Source organism: Chiloscyllium punctatum, chromosome 4, assembly GCF_047496795.1.
Source record: "Chiloscyllium punctatum isolate Juve2018m chromosome 4, sChiPun1.3, whole genome shotgun sequence".
NCBI classification, from domain to species: Eukaryota; Metazoa; Chordata; class Chondrichthyes; order Orectolobiformes; family Hemiscylliidae; genus Chiloscyllium; species Chiloscyllium punctatum.
Window position 1 is genome coordinate 56,537,370 of NC_092742.1, and position 15,109 is coordinate 56,552,478.

Below are 15,109 nucleotides of genomic sequence, written 5' to 3' on the forward strand. Positions count from 1 at the left end.
ATAGTCCAGATCTAAAAGTTGAAGTTCTAAATTGGAGAAAGGCCAATTTTGACAGTATTAGGCAAGAACTTTCAAAAGCTGATTGGGGGCAGATGTTCGCAGATAAAGGGACTCAAAGTTTGGGAGAAGATTTGTACCTCGGGTGCTCGTTGTTGTGGTTCTGTTCGCCGAGCTGGGAATTTGTCTTGCAAACGTTTCGTCCCCTGTCTAGGTGACATCCTCAGTGCTTGGGAGCCTCCTGTGAGGCGCTTCTGTGCTGTTTCTTCCGGCATTTATAGTGGCCTGTCTCTGCCGCTTCCGGTTGTCAGTTCGAGCTGTCCGCTGTAGTGGCCGGTAGAGACAGGCCACTATAAATGGCGGAAGAAACAGCACAGAAGCGCTTCACAGGAGGCTCCCAAGCACTGAGGATGTCACCTAGACAGGGGACGAAACGTTTGCAAGACAAATTCCCAGCTCGGCGAACAGAACCACAACAACAGATAAAGGGACGGCTGGAAAATGGGAAACCTTCAGAAATTAGATAATGAGAGTCCAGAGAAAGTATATTCCTGTTAGGGTAAAAGGAAATGCTGGTAGGTATAGAGAATACTGGATGAGTAAAGAAATTGAGGGTTTGGTTAAGAAAAAGAAGGAAGCATATGTCAGGTATTGACAGAATAGATCAAGTGAATGCTTAGAAGAGTATAAGGCAGTAGGAGTATACTTGACAGAAATCAGGAGGGCAAAAGGGGACATGAAATAGCTTTGGCAAATAGAGTTAAGGAGAATCCAAAGTGTTTTTAGAAATACATTTAAGGATGAAAGGGTAAGTAGGGAGAGAATAGGGCCCCTCAAAGATCAGCAAGTCAGCCTTTGCGTGGAGCTGCAGATGGGGGGAGATACTAAACGAGTATTTTGCATCAGTACTTACTGTGGAAAAGGATGGAAGATATAGACTGTAGGGAAATAGATCTTGAAAAATGTCCATATTACAGAGAAGGAAGTGCTGGAAGTCTTGAAATGCAAAAAAGTGGATAAATCCACAGGACCTGAACAGGTGTACCCTAGAACTGTGGGAAGCTAGGGAAGTGATTGCTGTGCCTCTTGCTGAAGTATTTGTATCATCGATAATCACAGGTGAGGTGTGGAAAGATTGTAGGTTGGCTAACATGGTGCCACTGTATAAGGTGGCAAGGACAAGCCAGGGAACTATCGACCACTGAGCCTGACGTCAGTGGTGGGCAAGTTAGTGGAGGGAATCCTGACGGATAGGATGCACATGTATTTGGAAAGGCAAGGACTGATTATGGATAGTCAACATGGCTTTGTGCAAGGGAAATCATGTCTCACAAACTTCATGAGTTTTTTTTTGAGGAAGTAACAAAGAGGATTGATGAGGGCAGAGCAGTAGATGTGACCTATATGGACTTCAGTGAGGCATTCGACAAGATTCCCCATGGGAGACTGGTTAGCAAGGTTAGATCTCATGGAATACAGGGAGAACTAGCCATTTGGATACAGAACTGGCTCAAAGGTAGTAGACAGAGGGTGGTGGTGGAGGGTTGTTTTCCAGACTGGAGGCCTGTGACCAGTGGAGTGCCATAAGGATCGGTGCTGGGTCCACTATGTTTCATCATTTATATAAATGATTTGGATGGGAGGATAAGTAGTAGTTAGTAAGTTTGCAAATGACACCAAAATTGGAGGTGTAGTGGACAGCGAAGGAGGTTACCTCAGATTACAAGAGGATCTTGATCAGATGGGTCAATGAGTTGGAACTGGCAAACGGAGTTTAATTTAGATAAATGCAAGGTGCAGCATTTTGGGAAAGCAAATCTTAGCAGGACTTATACACGTAACAGTAAGATCCTCGGGAGTGTTGCTTAACAGAGAGATCTTGGAGTGCAGGTTCATAGCTCCTTGAAAGTGGAGTTGCAGGTAAATAGGATAGTGAAGAAAGCATTTGGTAAGCTTTCTTTTATTGGTCAGAGTATTGAGAACAGGAGTTAGGAGGTCATGTTGCAGCTGTACAGGACATTGGTTAGGCCACTGTTGGAATATTGTGTGCAATTCTGGTCTCCTTCCTATTGGAAAGATGTTGTGAAACTTGAAAGGGTTCAGAAAAGATTTACAAGGATGTTGCCAGGGTTGGTGGATTTGAGCTATAGAGACAGGTTGAATAGGCTGGGGCTGTTTTCCCTGGAGACTGAAGGGTGACCTTATAGAGGTTTACAAAATTATGAGGGGAGTCCAGAATGAGAGGGCTTGGGTTTAGCATGAGAGGGGAAAGATACAGAAGAGACCTAAGGGGCAGTTTTTTCACATAGAGGATGGTACATATATGTAATGAGCTGCCAGAGGAAGTGGTGGAGGCTAGTACAATTGCAACATTTAAAAGGCATCTAGATTGGTATATGAATAGGAAGGATTTGGAGGGACAAGGGCCAGGTACTGGCAGGTGGGACTAGATTGGGTTGGGATATCTGGTCGGCATGGCGTTGGACAGAAAAGTCTGTTTCCGTGCTGTACGTCTGTGACTCTATGACTCTAAATGCTTGGTAAAATAGGGTTAGGTCAGCGCAGCTTCATCAATCTATTAAGATTCTTTGAAGGAGGTAACAAATTAGACAAACAATCTATTTGGATTGCCAAAGGGCAAGGTGCCATAGAGAAGATAAGAGCCCATTCCATTAGGGGCAAGGTACTGGCATGGAAAGAGAATTTCCTGACTGGCAGAATGGGAATAAAGATGCCCTCTTCGGGATGACAACTGGTCACTGGTGGAGTTTCGGATTGTTCAGTGTTGGGAACACAACTATTCACATTCTCTCTCACCTGTCATAAACCACCACAGTAATAGTAATCTTTCATTATCACCAGATTAGGTCACTGTTCTGAAAAGACTGTCTGACCTTTTTTTTTAATTAAACCACTCAAAAAGTCACCAACTCCACGTGCCACTATTTTAAAATCCAAACTTTATAATCAAAAACCTTTCATTGAAGTGCTTAACTTAAGACGTGTGAAAGACTGGAACTTTGGCATTTCATGCTCAGTATAGGTCTGAAATACCAGGCTAGGTTGTGTACTGAAGTACAGGTACAGATCTTGAGCCAATGACCAATTTGCTTAGTGCTAAGAGTTATCACTGAACCAAGCTGGTACGTTAGATTTACTTGCAATTTTGTTTATTTCTCTCTTTACCTCCTGAAAACCACAGTTCATGCTTGGCAACAGGATGTTGCAAGGTGGGAAGAATGAGGAGAGTCAAGATTTTAAAAAACCCACATGTTATGATTCAAAAGTGGGTGCAAGAGTAGAAAGATCTGGAAATACATGTGCATAAATCATGAAGGTGCATGAAAATGCTTAAAGAATGTAGGAAAACGAATATTAAAGCGTGCTAGTGAATAATATCTTACTTTGTTGAGACACAACATTTTAAACAATTTGATGATTAAATTTTATTTTTGTTGTATTTGTTCTAAATTTACTTATGGTGTTTTGATTTAAGCTATTAATTAATAGGTTGACAACTTTTTCATCACAAGATATTTTTGACTTTATATCAATGCAAAAGTGTTCGGAGCTTAAATTCATTGTTATTCTAGCAATGAATTCACTATGGACATTTTAAACTTTGCTTTTAAACTTCTTACTGTTAAGATTTGGCTCATTTAGCATTATATATAGATGGTGGTGAGCACATTCATGCAAGTGTATACATAGAATTGTGGTTCATGCTATTAGAGAACAGTGCTGAATTAGCATTGTAACTAGTTACTGCTGGTTTTGTGTTGTTATAAGAAGCTATTATACTCAATTCTCAACAGCACAGCAGTAAGCTTAGAATCAGACAACTCATTTGTAATCTTCTAGAGATAACTTTCCCTTCCACCTTTTACTAAAGTTGGCTATTATTCTTTGCACTTGATTCTATTCAGGTTTTTCGAAATAAGCATTCAAGGTATATTTTTAAATGAACCAAAAGCAGAACAGAATTTTATTTCGTTATCAGATGAAGTGACTTTTCAGAAGTATTTAAAAGAACTTAATTTTCAACAATAATTGCTTTTTGTAGTAGGGATAACATACAAATTAAGAGCAGAAATAAGGAACTCAACTCTGAGCCTGTTCTACCATTCAGTAAGATAATGGCTGATCTGTTTATTTCATATTACTGCCTGCCCCCTTGCACCTCCTTGCTTATTAAAATATCTTTCACCTTCAGCCTTAAAGATATTCAAGGATTCTGCTTCTGAGGAGAGCACCAAAGACATGACCCTTTGTATGAAAAGAATCTTTGTTTTTGCCTTAAATGGTCAATTCCTTATTTTTAAACAGTGACCCCTAGTTCTAGGTTACAAATGGGTATCAGCATCTATTATGCAGGAGTAAATCAAACAGCAACTTCTGAATGTGCAAGTTAGGAAGTTTCTGTTTCAGTTGCTAAGCTCCGCCAGAAGCTTTGAGATAGTAAGGCATTTGACAAGGTTCCCCATGGGAGACTGATTAGCAAGGTTAGATCTCATGGAATACAGGGAGAACTAGCCATTTAGATACAGAACTGGCTCAAAGGTAGAAGACAGAGGGTGGTGGTGAAGGGTTGTTTTTCAGACTTAAGGCCTGTGACCAGTGGAGTGCCACAAGGATTGGTGCTGGGTCCTCTACGTTTTTTCATTTACATAAATGATTTGGATGTGAGCATAAGAGGTACAGTTAGTAAGTTTGCAGATGACACCAAAATTGGAGGTGTAGTGCACAGCAAAGAGGGTTACCTCAGATTACAACAGGATCTGGACCAGATGGGCCAATGTAGAATGGGTTGGGATTTCTGGTTGACATGGGCGGTTTGGACCGAAGGGTCTGTTTCCATGCTGTACATCTCTATATTAACCCACTGGACAAAGGAATGGAGGGCATTGTTGCTGAGTTTGCTGATGACACAAAGACTGCTGGACAGACAGGTAGTGTCAGGAAGTGGGAGGCTGCAGAAGGCTGGAAATGTGGGCAAAGAAGTGGCAGATGGATTAAGTCCAAGATTCAGCACTTTAATGGGAAAAATAAAGGCGTAGATTAAACTGGGAGACACTTCAGAAATCTGAAGCACAAAGTGACTTGGTAGCTCAAGTTCAGGATTGTCTTAAGATTAACGTGCAGGTTTAATTGGCAGTAAGAAAGGCAAACAATGTTCGCACTGATTTCCACAGAGCACGGATATACTAGTGAGGCTCTGGACAGACCACATTTGGAATACAGTGAGGAGTTTTGGGCCCCATATTCAAGGATGGATGTGCTGGCTTTGGAAGTATTACATAGGAAGTTTACAGAATGATCACAGAAATGAAGGGTTTATCATATGAGGAGCAGCTGAGGATTCTGGATGTGAATTCAGTGGAATACAGAATTGCAGCAAAAAGGCAAAAGGAGGCAACAAAATGAAATAGCTAACTTCGTTACAAGGCACTCAAAGATTTCCTAATTGCTTTTTCCCATTGAATTTTTTTGCTTCTCCAAGTTCAAAGTATGAAGAGAAAATAAAGTTACACACATCAAATCATCTCAATTAACTTTACCCATGAGCGTCTTTTAATGCTTTTACCAAGTTTAATTCGGTCTCAAACATTTATGCTTGAGGTCATTACTTTTGCCAGTTCTGACACTCCAAGCTGCATTAAAGAATAAACTGGTGCAATTTGAGCAGTCACAGTTGACGAGATTCCAAGCAATGAAATGAAGGAAAGAGAAAGGAGGAGAAAGAAAAAAGAGAATGAGACACCGACATGTCACGGATGTGTAATATGCAAAGCCTGATGAATGCTAATTACCGTCACAAATGCTGCTTATTTCACTTAAGATATTTCAACAAATATTAAGTAGACATGTTGATAAAGTAAAAAGGATCTGTTGAATTCCAACACTGCATAGATTTTTCAGTTTCAACTTTCTGCTCCACAGAATGAGGGCTTAGTGGACACGGATAAAATGAATACCTTAAAATGAAGTAAAACTGCTGCAACCTCATGCATCCTGGAAATTTCACCTCTTCTCTGTGCATTTGTAAATTCCTGAATCAACTGGCATTCCAAGTCATGATATTTACCTACAGAGATCACAAACCACATTTTACTTTACTTGGTACTCAAGATCTAATAATTATAAAATCATTAAAAGGAGTAGCAAATTCAGATTTTAGACAGATAAAAAATGGCCAAAACATGCAAGTTCCATCAATCGTAACTTGATATCGTATTGGTTGCTCCCGATGCGGTCTCCTCTACATTAGGGAGACTGGATGCCTCCTAGCAATGCACTTTAGGGAACATCTCCGGGATACCCGCACCAATCAACCACACCACCCCATGGCCCAACATTTCAACTCCCCCCTCCCACTCTGCCGAGGACACGGAGATCCTGCGCCTCCTTCACCGCTGCTCCCTCACCACCAGACGCCTGGAGGAAGAACCCCTCATCTTCTGCCTTGGAACACTTCAACCCAGGGCATCAATGTGGACTTCAACAGTTTCCTCATTTCCCCTTCCCCCACCTCACCCTAGTTCCAAACTTCCAGCTCAGCACTGTTCCCATGACTTGTCCTACCTGCCTATCTTCTTTTCCACCTATCCACTCCACCCTCCCCCACCCCTGACATATCACCTTCATCCCCTCCCCCACTCCCCTATTATACTCTATGCTACTTTCTCCCCCACCCCCACCAGCTTATCTCTCCACGCTTCAGACTCTCTGCCTTTATTCCTGATGAAGGGCTTTTGCCCAAAACATCGATTTTACTGCTCCTTGGATGCTGCCTGAACTGCTGTGCTCTTCCAGCACCACTAATCCAGAATCTGGTTTCCAGCCTCTGCAGTCATTGTTTTTACCACAGAGATTTGCAAACCAATTTGTTTTAAAACAGTTGGACATCTCCTCAATTTGTCATCAATCTATTATTGTATTTTACCATTTCTTAAGACATGCTGGCAGAACAATGGTGACTGAACCATATTTTAGAACATGTCAAATTGAGGTTTTCTGTAATAGCAACAAAAAGAGTCAAAATAACTCACTTGCAATTTTTGACTTCACTTCTGCAAACCTAGGAGTGAAAAAAAAAACATTAATTTAAGATACATCGCAAAAGCGAGAGTCATATCCTTTACTCTTTATTCAATATCTGGATGTCTGCAGAACACTGAAGAGCTATTTATGATACATGCATGTATAATCTATAAATGACAATAAGATCTACATACTCAAAAATTAAAATTTGGATCCATAACTGATCTCCTTATCTTTAATTCACACATTTAAAACAAAGTCATGATCTCACGAGTGAAGCATTTGATTTTCAATGTATCATTGCACTGAACCCAGAAGCGTTTTATATGAAAAGGGAAAGAAAAAAAAGAGCACTTCATTGTGGTGTATAGTTACTTTGTTAACATGGCTTACTTCTTAAATCCTCTTCAATTAGGGTCAAAATATTTTCATAAGTAAATCACTTATAAATTTCAAACTGCCACTTTCAAGTTTTCAAACAAGCTTCTACCATGAATTATTGGCTCACCTGTCAAAGGGCAGTTCTTGAGCAATAAGGTGCAACTTCTGAATGATATCGGCTGCTTCTTTAATCTGAAGGAAAAATGTGACATTCAACCATGAAGTTGAAGATACTTTTGATTTTTTGAAGGAGAGAGAGAAGAAAAAGATTAAATTATTAAACTAGCATGTAGAATTTAATGATTTTCTAGTTTGCACTTCCAAAGTTAGCAAAGAATATAATTTTGATTGGTCAAACTGAAGTATAATTGAGACATTAAAAATAAAACGAAAGCTTGGAAACTAAAAACAAACAAATAAACGGCACAGAGACTATGCTAGTTATTCATGCTCTTGTTTTACCAAACTAACTGGCCAGCATATCATTCACAAGTTGAGCATCATCAATATATAATAATTTATAGAAATTGTGCTGGCTACATAAAGGCACTGAGTTGGCCAGTGATGCTATATTATTACTCTTAATTTTTGAACAAGAATAAAAAGCACATCAGCATTTTAACTTGTAATTTTGCCTCAAAGTACTGATTTTTCAATGTGAGAATTAAGAGTAATGTGCAATACTGGTTGCAATTAGCTTCCTTCAAAACACTACACGTTTTTATAAATCCGCTTCCTTGTAATCATAAACTTTGAATAAATGAAAACAATGAATATTGCAGAGAAGGATTAAACAAAATATAATCCAGTTAGTGATGTTGACAGGGGAATAAATTAATCACCATATTATAGCACTGACTACACTTTCCCCGAGTACTTTTTTGGCTAATGAAAATCATGAGAAAGGCACAATAGAAATGCAAGTCTTTCATTCTATAATAAGACGAGTGCAGAACTCCTAATAGGACTATGCTAGAGCAAGTTTTATGGAAAGATAGAACTATTTAAAGTTGCAACAACTACATAATCTCATTACACTTTATTCTCAATATTATTTGCTGCCATTTAGACTGCAGGGTGCTAAGATCTGTGAAAAATGTACCACATTTTTATTCTAGTTCATATTACCACTAAACAATACTAGAATTGTACTCAGATACTAATTAATCACCCATGACATTGTACTGAGAGAAAAGACAAGTGCAGTATTCAGCTCAAGGTAGGTAGGTAGAAGGTAGGTAGTTAACTTGATCATCATACTGCAGGGACAGAAGGAGCATGAGGTTAAGGAAAATGGTATGAGGTAGGGATACAAGACAGACAGAGTCACAAAATGATGCAACCCAAGAATGGCAGAAGTGGGACATTGAATCATAGTCCTTTCCTGTAGTGGTGAGGGGAATAGCAGGAAAATCAAAAGTAGTGAGCGTGGAAATGTTTGGAGGAAAAGGAGAAAAATGTGTCACGTGGTATTAGATCAGAGCCTATTTCCTTGTCAATGGGAGAAATGCTGGATTTCTACAACTGGTGAATCTACAACTGTTGCAGGTAATGTGTTCCACACCCTGACCGCTCTGAGTAAAGAAACTACCTCTAACATCTGTCCTATATTATATATATATATAAAATCCCTCAATTTAAAGCTACGCCCTCACGTGCTATTGATCACCATCCCAGGAAAAAGGCTCTCACTATCCACCCAATCTAACCCTCTGATTATCTTATATGTCTCAATTATGTCATCTCTCAACCTTCTCCTCTCTAACAAAAAACGTCTTAAGTCCCTCAGCCTTTCCTCATAAGACCTTCCCTCCATACCATGCAACATCCTAGTAATTCTCCTCTGAACCCTTTCCAAAGCTTCCAGATCCTTCCCATAATGTGGTGACCAGAACTGCACATAATACTCCAAGTACAGCCACATGAGAGTTTTGTACAGCTGCAGCATGACCTCATGCTTCCGAAACTTGATCCCTCTCATAATAAAAGCTAACACACCGTATGCCTTAACAGCCCCAGCAAAATGCCTGGACATTAGGAAGGTGAGTGTTTATGGGAGCAAGAGTCAGAGAATGGAGAAGACAATGGGAAGAAAGTGGATGCAGTTCAAATGGGTGGGTGAACATTCTTCATTGAAAGAGGGTGGACAATTATTTCTGCTCTTTAATGTTTATAGGTGGGGGAGAAATGGTTAGCACTCTTAGATCTGTAGTGACAAGGGTTTCACTCCATCTTAGTTCGGAAATGGGGAAATTTTTCCCTGTATTGTGAGTATAGGCAGGAATGGTCTACTCTTATTGAGCTTTAGCTGTTTCAGGCAGGGATGGAGCTTTCACATTTGAAGAAATTGGAAAGTGAACAACTGAACTTAGAGAGTGGAATGAGGAATGAATGCATGGATTACTGTGGCAGGGAGGGGGCAGATCTTAAAACAGTGTGCATTAAGTTGAACTTTATGCTGTTAGGCAAATGGTATTTAGGTACAACTCTGCTTGCCATTTCTCCTGATTATTTTTTAAAATGGCATGTTCTTCTTTGTTATGAAGCAGAGTCAGTGCTTTAGTGATTTCTAATTATTAATCTTCCAGCAGTTACTTCCATTCTACTGCTAAGTGCTTCCTTAATGAATGCCAGAGAATGGTTCTTGTCATTTCAGTTAACGATGTCAATTGTTAAAATAAGTTGTATGGTTTATTTTAAACAGCCATTGGAGGGATTACAGTGAATGAGGAGGCATACTTCAAACTCCAAGATATGCATTCTTAAACTTTATGCTAATAGCAACAAGGGAATGGACGTTAGGCGTTTTTCCTATCATACTAATTTAACCACAGTATTTATATGTCCAGACATACATAGAATTACTTTATTGCTTGCAGCTGTAACTGACTAAAGAGCTTTAAAATTCAACTATTGAACTGAATTCTAGATTTTGCTTTCTAAAATTTAAAAAAAAAACTTTTCTTGGAGCCAATTTATTCCTCACTTATGCAGCTGATTCATTTTTATTAAAATTCTTTAGCCACACAATAGAATTCAATTAAAGAATAATGAAACAATGGGGGGAACCTTGCTTCTTTATCCATGTGAATATGAATAAGCCATGAGCCAAAGGTCTTAGCCTAATTAGTAAAATTGGAAAATAAAATTTATAAAAAACACTAACAAATGCTTTATCAGCACTCTGCAGGTTACCATTTTTAATTCACATTTCTGAATAATGAAACAGTTAGACTCTTTGAAAAGTTAAGGCTCTGTGGTTTGAAGTCTTACCGGGTAAGTCATAGTAGCAGTTTGTAATTAGATAGAAACACTGCTTACTGCTTTGAACCATTTTTATCCTGCTGACAGTGCTTACCTTTTCTGGATTTGTGAAAACATCTGACTTCAGTTCTCCATCCAGAAACTCATTAAAGTATTTCATCAGTTTCTGTGCCTCTACAGCCCGTTGCCTTGGTGTATTTACGCCTTCCAGTTGGTCTCCAAGGTGACAAACTTTTGTTGCTACATAGCTGATATGTTCATCCAACTCTTGGAAATGCTGGAAAGCAATCTATGGGCATGAAAATGAAGCATCAAAATTAGGGTTACTCATGCATTAGGGCATTATCCAAATATTTCATTTTGAAAGACACTAATAATTAATATTTAGGATACAGTGGTCCTAAAGAATTAAATAGCACACTAACTTTACTCAGTTTTTCATCTTTCCAAAAGTAAATCCAGGAAGCATATTATCCTCTGACTTGTGGTTTTGGGCTACAGATTTTACTAGAATTTAGCTGGTGCTCAATTGGTCAAAGCTTCAAAAGGATAAAAATCAGTCTCCATTCTAATTTTTACCACCATACTGATGCCCAAAGGTCGAGCTCAAACTTAATTTCAAATTGCTCATATATGCCTGCAAAGCCCAACATAGCACAACACTACTTATCCCTAAATGCTGCATGCTTCACAATTTGCACCATCCACTCTATCTGTAGTATCTCTCACTCTATCCCATCCCATACATCCACTAAAACAATCCTCAGTAGTTGCTAAGCCTGATTTTGGTTCAGTTGATCACACTCTCACCCAAGCTATGAATCTTTGTTCTTCACTGTGGTTAACCTAGACTGTGGTTATCTTTCAGAGTGCTACATTATGAGAAGTACATATGGGAGGCATAATCAAGTTCTAATTTTTCTGATCAGGTGAGTTTCATGACCCTGCCCTGTTACTTAAAGAGAATAGAGATTCCCCCCTTACCTGCATCATCATCATCACCAAAAATAGATCAGTAAATTTAACTGGTGGTTTGTGAAATGTGAGAAAAGTGGTTGGATTCCTTTTTCATGCAATAACACTTTAAAGTGATTCACTGAATCACATCTCCTCTAAACCTTCTGTCCTTTAACTACACAAAATGCAAGTTAACACTGAATGAGAAATGCAAGTTTATAAAACTGAAGATAACATTTCTTTGGTATGTTGTTCAAGCTACTGAAACTACTCGATCTACTGAAGAGGAGAAACTTAGTAAAATCACAGAACTTCAAAGATTCCTTAGGACATGAACTCAAGTGCAAAAGTTTTGCCCAAATTTGGCAGAGATTACAGAAACTGAGATAGTTTTTTTCAACAAATGTTGCTGGAATGTCAAGAAAAATAGCTTTTGACAAAATCAAACAATTAGCAACCTTTTTAGAAACCTTAGCACATTGCGATCCATGCCTAGTGACTATACATCTTCAACAAGATTGAGAGCAATAGTATTTCAAGTAATGGAAGGAGTAAAATGCGAATCAGTTTACTATGCTCAAAATTTCTAACAGGCAGAACAGGGTTAGGTTACAATTGAGAAAGAAGGTTTAGCAGTACCATGGGCATGAATGTTTCAGGTAATGGGATGGGCTCACAGTTCAACATTGAAACTGACTAGAAACTTGGTCACTGAGTCAATAGCAATTGGCAAGATGCAGCCCAGCAATCAGTAGTTCAAATGACTACAAAGATGTGTATGTGGAAAGTATCAAAACAACAGCAGAATCACTTTCAAGGTTACCATTGAGTGGAACACAACATGATGATATAGACTTCACTGAGAAATAACTAAACACTTACTAGCCACTGAAAGAAATTTGCTACAGATTCACAACGCTCACCGTCCTGAATTGGAAATATATCACAGTGTTATGTCAAAATGCTGCTGGGAAGGGAGTTTCAGAAATGTGGCTCTGCCTACAGCACATGACTACAGCAATTCAATACTGCAGCTCATCATCTTCTAAAGGGCAAAAAGTGCTGGTGCAGCCAGCAATATCTATATCCCATAAATTAATTTTTAAAAACAAGAAAAACACTGTTTGGACAGATGGCTAGGCTGCGTATCTAACAATCCAATACTAAGTCATTACTGTGAACAACTCAGACATCTGCCATTAATGATTTGCTAGTCTTTAACAAAAGATTAGTAACACCCAGGGTTCTTTGACTTGAAATTCTTCAAAAACGTTGTCATCACATTAGGGAATCACAAAGTGTCACATGAGTATGCAACAGCCAGTCTGGCAGCCAGACATCACTCACTATATACAGGAAGTAACTGATAATTGGATTCCATGTGCTGCTAACAGCCAAAAGGAAAAAAAGAAACATTACCTTCACCTTTTCCATTCAAGGTACAGAAGGACCTAAGAAACATTTTAGATTAGATTAGATTAGATTAGATTACTTACAGTGTGGAAACAGGCCCTTCGGCCCAACAAGTCCACACCGCCCCGCCGAAGCGTAACCCACCCATACCCCTACATCTACATCTACCCCTTACCTAACACTACGGGCAATTTAGCATGGCCAATTCACCTGACCTGCACATCTTTGGAGTGTGGGAGGAAACCGGAGCACCCGGAGGAAACCCACGCAGACACGGGGAGAACGTGCAAACTCCACACAGTCAGTCGCCTGAGTCGGGAATTGAACCCGGGTCTCTGGCGCTGTGAGGCAGCAGTGCTAACCACTGTGCCACCTTTGAATTTTACATGAATTCAAAGGGAATATCTTCATTACTAGGCAAGTTTTGGGAAGATTTGTAGCTCAGGTTGAGGTTCTGGATGTAGGTTTGCTCGCTGAGCTGGAAGGTTCATTTTCAGACATTTCGTCATCATACCAGGTAACATCTTCAGTGAGCCTCCGGACGAAGCACTGTTGATGATTCCTGCTTTCTATTTATATGTTTGGTGCTGACATTTCCTGTGGTGATGTCATTCCCTGCGGCTGAGCAAGGAGTGGAAACAATACAAGCATCACCAAAGGAATCAAAGGTTTGAAATCATGCTCCAAGTTACCAATCCTCATTAATAAGGATGAGTTATCACCTTCAAAGTTATTGATGAACAGGAAATTAAATACAACTGCCATCTGTGAATCAGATGATTAAGCAGAGAAAGCTGGAAGGCAGGACAACTGTCACTTAATGTGAAGAAAAGAGATATACAAAACACGAAGTAGAGAGTTCTCACAGAAGATTCCATGGGCTTCAAATCATGCTCAATGGAGACTAGCCCCTAAAATAAAATCATACTGAGATTTCTCAGACAGCAAACCAGAAAGTAAAATGCGTCAATATTCTTGTTAAATTTGATAAATATGTATCTGTTTCATAATTACAATGAGCTGAAATATTAAACTTTTGCAAATATGTAAATAGGAAACCATGTTAAAATATCAACCTTTTTTTCACTTGATAGGCAATTTGGTTTCAAATTTACTGGGGTGAAAACAGTAAATTTCTTCATTGCTCAGCAGGAATTTCCAATGCCATTATCTCCTCAATAAACATCAACCTGCTTCCCAGTTTAAATTTCTGATACTTTAGTTGCATTGCAATTCATATTCAGGTGTATAAAAATCCCAATTATTTCCCTGATAACAAATATTCAACTTTCCAACCCTTTTCTCTCCTTGTATTGTTTTCCATCACTGCTCACAAAAACACTGAATATTCAAATATTAGAAACACTCAGCAGATCAGGAAGCATCAGTGAGGTTATGTTTCAGTTGTGGACTATTCACTAAAACTGGCACTTTACATGTCGCTCTCTACTGAAAACAAAAAATTGGCAAGAGAAAATTTTTGATCTCTAAGAATCAAAGGACATGGGGAGCAAACAAGGAAGTGGAAGCGAGGCAGATCAGTCACAATTACAATGAATGGAGTAGTACGCTTGACAACCACATGACTTACTCCTGCTCCTATATCTAACATTGTTAACTGTAGTGAAATAGTTGGAGAACTCTGATAAATATGACTTCTTATCTGCTTCAGTACAAAGTTGGATGGAGATGCAGCACTAAAACAAGTCATTTGGCCAAACCTCACTGTGATGGCATTATTATAATAGCCATGTTTAAGAGGCATCTTGACAGATACATGAATAAGCAGAGAATAGAGGGATTTGGACCACATGGAGGCAAAAGATCTTTTTAGTTTGGAAACACCTCATGTGTCAGTGCATGTTTGGTAGGCTGAAGGACCTGTTAGAGTCCTATGCTGCTCTTCGTACAAGCCTTTTCTCACACTTCTTCATCTAATTCTCTCAACAATATGTTTCACGTCTTTCCTTCCAAAAATTACACATTTCAATTATAAAACACAACATGAAAAGTATATCCAAATGTAAGAAAGCGCAAATGCACAAAAAGGAAAAAT

General features: G+C 39.0%; 1 protein-coding gene across 2 annotated transcripts in view; it reads right to left on the reverse strand.

Annotated features, from left to right (window-relative positions):
* The window catches only part of exoc5 (exocyst complex component 5), an 86,541-nt gene that overhangs the window by 40,551 nt on the left and 30,881 nt on the right, over nucleotides 1–15,109 (reverse strand). For both annotated transcript variants that reach the window (XM_072568796.1, XM_072568797.1), the window contains exons 4-7: nucleotides 10,778–10,972; nucleotides 7,547–7,611; nucleotides 7,047–7,075; nucleotides 5,973–6,082 (exon numbers count right to left, since the gene is read on the reverse strand). In XM_072568796.1, the coding sequence (XP_072424897.1) occupies nucleotides 5,973–6,082; nucleotides 7,047–7,075; nucleotides 7,547–7,611; nucleotides 10,778–10,972 (399 nt within the window). The remainder of the gene's footprint in view (nucleotides 1–5,972; nucleotides 6,083–7,046; nucleotides 7,076–7,546; nucleotides 7,612–10,777; nucleotides 10,973–15,109) is intronic.